The 6447-nt window shown below is 38.1% G+C and overlaps 2 protein-coding genes across 2 annotated transcripts; one reads left to right on the forward strand and one right to left on the reverse strand.

Annotated features, from left to right (window-relative positions):
- The first annotated feature begins 2436 nt into the window (after positions 1-2436).
- LOC109222187 lies at positions 2437-5223 on the forward strand. The gene is made up of 6 exons (XM_019386570.1): positions 2437-2475; positions 2581-2679; positions 3203-3334; positions 4341-4418; positions 4517-4639; positions 4718-5223. The coding sequence occupies exons 1-6, from the start codon at positions 2437-2439 to the stop codon at positions 4904-4906; spliced, it is 660 nt and encodes a 219-aa protein (XP_019242115.1). The 3' UTR covers positions 4907-5223.
- A 602-nt stretch (positions 5224-5825) lies between these two features.
- LOC109222188 (probable protein arginine N-methyltransferase 1) lies at positions 5826-6380 on the reverse strand (the record flags this gene model as incomplete). The annotated part of the gene is given in 1 exon segment (XM_019386571.1): positions 5826-6380. A coding segment is annotated over 1 exon segment (206 nt), but the record flags the coding sequence as incomplete, so codon positions are not given.
- Positions 6381-6447: the final 67 nt, after the last annotated feature.

Below are 6447 nucleotides of genomic sequence, written 5' to 3' on the forward strand. Positions count from 1 at the left end.
GATTGTTCATTATAACTTTCCAAGAAAAAGTCATGGCAACATAAGCAACAAGTTCATATTGGACTTAAGGCATAATCAAGCTAAAGAAATGAACTCCAGGGTCCAGGAACAACAGTACTTAATCAGAACACATACAAATAGAAAAGAGTGTTTAGATAGAGGAGTAGCTGGGTTAATAAAAACTATACAAGGCATTCCTAATTTCTCAGAGGTTAGGCACACAGTCAACACCACAGAGGTTTCATTATTTGAACTGTCCAGAGAGGTAAATTTGCCAGTTATTTAAATACTATCTTCGTAATTGCTGCCTTTTGAAAAGATTGGGTATAGTTTGTCACTTTGACAGGCAGTCCCTGGGGCACTTTACCCAAATTTTCCACTTTATTGAGAAGAACAATAAGTTATTTACAGAGTAGTATTGTGATTTACATGGTTTACTGCTCATAAAGTCACAATATGACCTTGCACAGACAAACACTTTCTCAACCAGAGAAACACCTTCCAAATTATCCAAACTTCACTAGGAAAATTATTTCAATCATAGACACTAACCAAAGAAGTATGGATTCCGAAACCTAGTGATGGAAGTAATGATCCACATGCTCAACTCGTCCTGCAATTCTTTTCTCGAACCATCTTCCAAAAACCTCAAGCATAACTTCAGCAAGAATGCCTCTGCGGTCACACAACCAGCCAATGCGCTCAACTCACACCCTTCAGCACTTACCCTTTCAACAACCTCACCAGTCAAAAGTGGAAGAAAATCTCTCACACATCCTTTATTATCCCACATCCAAACATCCACTAGCTCCCTCACTGGCCTAACCAATCCCTCTGGAACATCACAACTACTCTCCTCTATACCCTCACAGCATACATTAACGTACCCAAGAACTGAATCAACTAAACCCTTTACTTCTCTCCCAAATTTCTTCTCTTTCTTAGCTTTCAAACCCATTGCCATCCTAACCACATTATATATAACGGGTGCAATTAAGGAAATGCTTTTAAAAGGATTACATGAAGCAGAACAAGAAACTGTAAGTTGAAACAAATCTTTTATGGCTGCAACTCTTTTAAAAGGGTCAATCTCTGGTGAGCTGAAGCCACAAAAGCGTAGAGCTGAGTAAAAACAGATGGTTTCAAAAGGTGGGTCGGCTCTACATTGTAATAATTCGTCAAAATTTGAACTCAAAGATGAATACTTTTCAGAGTTTGGAGAGTCTACTACCTCTTGGATTAGATTACTTAGTGCAACTTCATCGTTTTGGCCAAGGAGATTACTGCAAACTTGAGGCTTTATGGATTCCATATGAACTGAAACCATAATTCAAACCCTTCGAATGAAAAGTTAAAACGTTAATTAGTAAGAAGACCCAGAGATATAAGGGAATTCAGGTTCGACAAAGGGTCAAAAATGCCCTTAACATATTAAGGATGACTCAAATTTGCCCTCCTTCCACCTATTAGACCATAATTGCCCTTAAAATTAATTTTTAGGTTAAAAATGCCCCTCCTTTTGACAGAAGTATGAAATGGCATATGTGAAACTTACAATTAAACAAGTGGCACTACTTTAATGGTCCATATGAATAGTAGATCCAATCCTTGAATAACCCGACCCATTTGAATTAACCCAAAACCAAACCCTTTTTATCTTGAGCCTACTTTCCTTTGTCCCCTCGTATGATTTGTCTTCTCCATATTTTTTTTTCTTTTTTCAAATCCCACAACCACCATTGACGCTATAGTAAAGTTTCTTACACACAACAAGTAAGCAACTCCCTAAAGTACAAAAGCAAGCGCGCTAAATGCTGTCATGCCGAGAAGCGACCACAACAGCAAACACCAAATCAACCTACACCACTACCTGAGATGCCATGTCCCTGACGTGAAAGATTTTAGCTAAAAAATTTATAGAGAGTAATGATGTAGGTGAAACCCAGTGGACCAAATTGAGATGAAATACAACATTGCGGATTTGGGTTTTGGGTCAATTCGAATGGGTCGGGTTATTTAAGGGTTGGGTCTACTATCTATATGGACCAATAATTAATGCCATCTACTTACTTAAAAGTTCCACAAATATATCTCATACTTTTGTTAAAGGGAGAGACATCTTTAACCCAAATTTGAGATATTTTTTACCCTTGTTCGTTTAGGGTTTTAGGAGAGTGGGTAAAGTTCCTATGCATCGGCTGTATAGTTCCTTAGTGTGGGCAAGCAGAAGGAAGCGCCTGGCATGTGTATGCTCCCATCCTATTGGCTGAAATAGTGGGGTCCTTGACACGCAGGATAACAATAGCCAATAAGAAACAGCTAGACACGTAAGATGAAATTAAAAAATAAATAAAGGTAGAAATCTCCTCCTCAAAATATAAACAGAACTCTTCTACAGTGATACCAAGACAGAACGAAAGTTTGTTTACAGAATTAATGGCGAAGGTGGCATTGTTATTATTGTTATCATTGATGGTGATAACAACATGGTTGCCTATTACTCACTGCGCAAAGAAACTAGTAGGGGTGGCAAGAAAAGAGGACATTCCCTATATAAAATGTCAGNCATATTTCTGAAAGGTTTTTCACTTGGTATTTACTTATGTTCAGCTGGTTGAACAAGACTCTGAGGGACAATGTAATTCAGAATGTAAAACAATAGAGCGTGCTTGTCAAGATGTAAGTTTTCCTACTTATTATGTGCATTTGGTTTTAGTAATGATGCATACTAGCACAGAGTTCATGAATGCTTAAAGGGTTCATAATGACATTGATAGATGCTTACGTTTGAATCTCCAGCTACAAAAGTGTTTTTAACTTTTCCCAAATAAAAAGCTCATGTGCTTACCAATTTACTCTCCTTGTGCAATTATGATTTGATCACGTTAATAATGATATCCATACTCATTGGCTTCCTAAGTCAAACGAGCAAGAGCACATAGTATGTTGCTCTTGAAAATCCTTTGTTGCTTCAGTGCCACTGGAAAAAGACTGTGCATTGATTTTGTTGATTCAAACCTTAAACCTTCCTTTCTATCCTTTCCGCTTCTGCTAGTAGTGTTAGATTGGGGAAGTCGATTCATCTGCAAACGTTGTGCAAGGTATAACTTGTTTAGTGAGCAGATTCTATATGGTGCTGTCTTAAGTAGGACAAGCAGACAATTTTCTTGCAGCAGTTATCTCTCTCTTCATATTTTTGCAGGTCATGGACTATTCTGATACGGATGTGGCAGAATATCTGTACAAACACAATCCAGATCTTGATTCTTTGAAAAGTTTCCTTTGCAAGGATTTGACTAAAGCTTGTAGTAAGGCACCACCTTCAGTTCCTAAGGTAATGTCACTGATGATTCACCTGTAAATTCATCCAATATCCAAATTTCTGTGCATTCTTCTCCTTCTTGCTGCCTTCTGTGGCCCACTATTAGCTTGTTTTGTAAAACATATAGCAAGTAGTTCTTGTTCTTTAGCTTTATCAGAAAAAATTAGTCCCTGTTCTTTAGACATGAGAGATGAGCCACATCCCAAAATGTTTTCATCTTTTGTTGTAATGCTAAACTGTGTCTTTTATCAGACATGTAGTTGGTTTGTGCCAGTAATTCAGCTGTAGGAAGAGTGAGCTCTGCTTGAGCACGTACTGTTTCGAAGTATTTGGTTATTGAAAAACACAGAGATATCTGTGAATTATTGGTGACAAATTATACATGTATTGTTTCAGTTCCATTTTGGGAAGAAATGAAATTGGTTGCTAGCTAAGACTGAGAGACTCAACTCAAAATGATAGAAAATGACCACTTGTAATAATCTGGACAATATGCCAAGGTGCTGATTTTGAGCCAACGGTCTATTGGAAACCGCCTCTCTATCTTCAAGGTAGGGGTAAGGATTGCGTATACACTGCCCTCCCCGAACGCCACTTGTGGGTCTATATTGGGATTGTTGTTGTATGGCAAGATACTGATTTAAAGATGCATCGAATAATGCATATATGCATTTGTATGCTGGAACCAAAATGTTTATGGACTAAAACCTTTGGAAGTGTTGGGCCAGAAGCATACATTATTATGAAACGTTTTGTTAAATACAATAGATCCTTCCTTTGGAAACAGAAGCCATCTGAAATCTGCTTTTGTGCTTTGCAACCTTGAATGACAATATTCTACCCATGAAAAGTTCGTCACACCAATCCATTGTTATTTGATTGAAGGCTTCTTATTCTTCTAAGCATAGTATAGCATGTTCTTGATTGCCTTGGTGCTACATGCTGATTTAGCTGTTAAATAAGCAATACAATTAGCTTACACATTCATGGGTTGGTATTCTTTCTTCTTTTACTTCAGAATAGAGCCCCAGGAGAACCTTTTGTTTCTAAGTCCTCAAAAGAGGCTGAAATGGAAAAGCTAATGAGATCCATGCAGGTAATTTTTCTAGCTTATCACTAGTGTCAACTGATTGATTTCTCTCTATATTATGCCTGTGATTGAAAATTCGGAATTTACAACATTTTTTGCTTCAGGGTATGCCTGGAGCCCCTGGCATGCAAATGTATTCCAGGGAAGATTTGATGAACCAAAATTTTGGTGATGAAGATGCTGATGACGATGATGATGATGATGAAGGCGGCTTTCCCTCAAAGCTGGTATAGACTAGTTGCCTCTTTTGATAGACTGCTTTTAAATCAGTCAAAAGTGTTCAATTGATATGGAAATTTCTGCAGGGGAAGGTTCTTAAAGGAAAAGAAAGTAAGAAGAGTGATTGGAAGCAATGGATCACTAAAGGGATTCAGGATACAAGTGAGGCTCTGAAGACTCACGCTAACAGAGTGTCCCACAGGATGAGAAATTGGTGGGGAGCAAAGAAAGCACAATGGAAGAAGAATTCCAAAACCAGCAAGGGGGAGCTATAATGATGTGCTATGCTCTGCAACATGGCGGAAGGTTTTGTCCTCTCTTTTTTCTCCCCTTCCAATGTAGTCTGATATTGACTAGAAAAGTAACAAAAAGCTACGCACAAAAGAGACTGGAAATTTGTAATTCTCTGTCTTATGATCTGCCCACGAGATTTTGTTTCTCTGCCAACATTATTATCATGTTGGTACGTTTGTTTTAGGTACAATATTTCTTAGAGTCTTGTAGTCTTGTTAGAGATGTAGAAAATGTAAAGAACTTCTAATACTTTTTTATTTTTATCGCTAATTTTATTTTACGTAATATTGGACTAAAATGAATGAGCGTCAATATGGATGCACATACGATGTCTTCAATTTGCTTGGGAATGAGGGGCATTGTTGTTGTTGCCAACATTTTCAGTGCAAGTACAGTCTTCTTTATTTGTATGAAATATATCAATTTTATCCACTCAGTTTGAATGCATTCACTGCCTATCGAAGACCCAATTATGTAATCCTAGCAGGAGACAAATCTAAAGAGGGGGAAATAAGGTTGTCTACGGGGAAGTAAAGGAGGGTATTCGTTCTACTTGTCCGATTGTGTGCTTATTTGGAGCTTACAGTTCCTTGTACGACACAATTTGTCACTTAGCGGTCAATAAGTCATAAAACATCCACCCTAGTATTAGCACAGTTCAATTCCTATTTCAAAGAGTTCATTGTCAAAATGCAGAAGAGCAATGCAGGAAAAGATATATCCAAATCTCAGATCCTATCCTCTCAAAACTTGGAGAGAGAAAGCCGCCCTTCATATGCAGCTGTTCTTTTCCCTAATTATCTCTGCCCCCATCTCCCCCGTTTCACTTCCCTTTTCATTCAATACATTACCAAGTTATAGGTATATAACTAGTAAAAGCATCATCGTTTCTTAAGCACCTTTTTCGTAATATTGTCCTTTCTTGCCTCATATAAAATGCAGCCAAAAAGATGTAGTTGCATATCAGAACAAATAGAAAGGAAAATGACCCAGTTTGTGGGAGAAACAATCAGCAGAAACAATAGACATAAATTCGCATTTGCCTCCTGGAAAGGGTCAGCTGGATATTAAATGATATTAGCTCTGAATATAGATATCCGGTGAAGAAAGACTCGTTCTGCTTTACTGCAAAGAGGGACAATCAGGAAAACATAGCAGAATCATATGCTCTTCAACACTATGGCAGCTTTACTCCAAAGAGGGACAATCAGAAAACATAGCAGAATCATATGCTCTTCAACACCATGCATTATCGCATCCGATACTGCTGAGTCGTTGAAACAAAACAACGCCGACCATTTACAGAGTACTTGAGCATTATATCAACATCTCGAGGATTTTTCTTGTTGGGGGCCACAGTCATGCTCCCAACTACAGCTTCCCCTTGGCAAAGTGTAAGCCCCTCTTCCAGGTAGAGTACCGTTTGCTTCCAGTGTGTACCACGAGACCTTGGTCCTGCATATCATTTGCTCTCATGGTCAGAATTAAGAAGATCTTATACTATAATGCCCTCTTTTCCTCT

Source organism: Nicotiana attenuata, unplaced genomic scaffold, assembly GCF_001879085.1.
Source record: "Nicotiana attenuata strain UT unplaced genomic scaffold, NIATTr2, whole genome shotgun sequence".
In the NCBI taxonomy this organism is placed as follows: Eukaryota; Viridiplantae; Streptophyta; class Magnoliopsida; order Solanales; family Solanaceae; genus Nicotiana; species Nicotiana attenuata.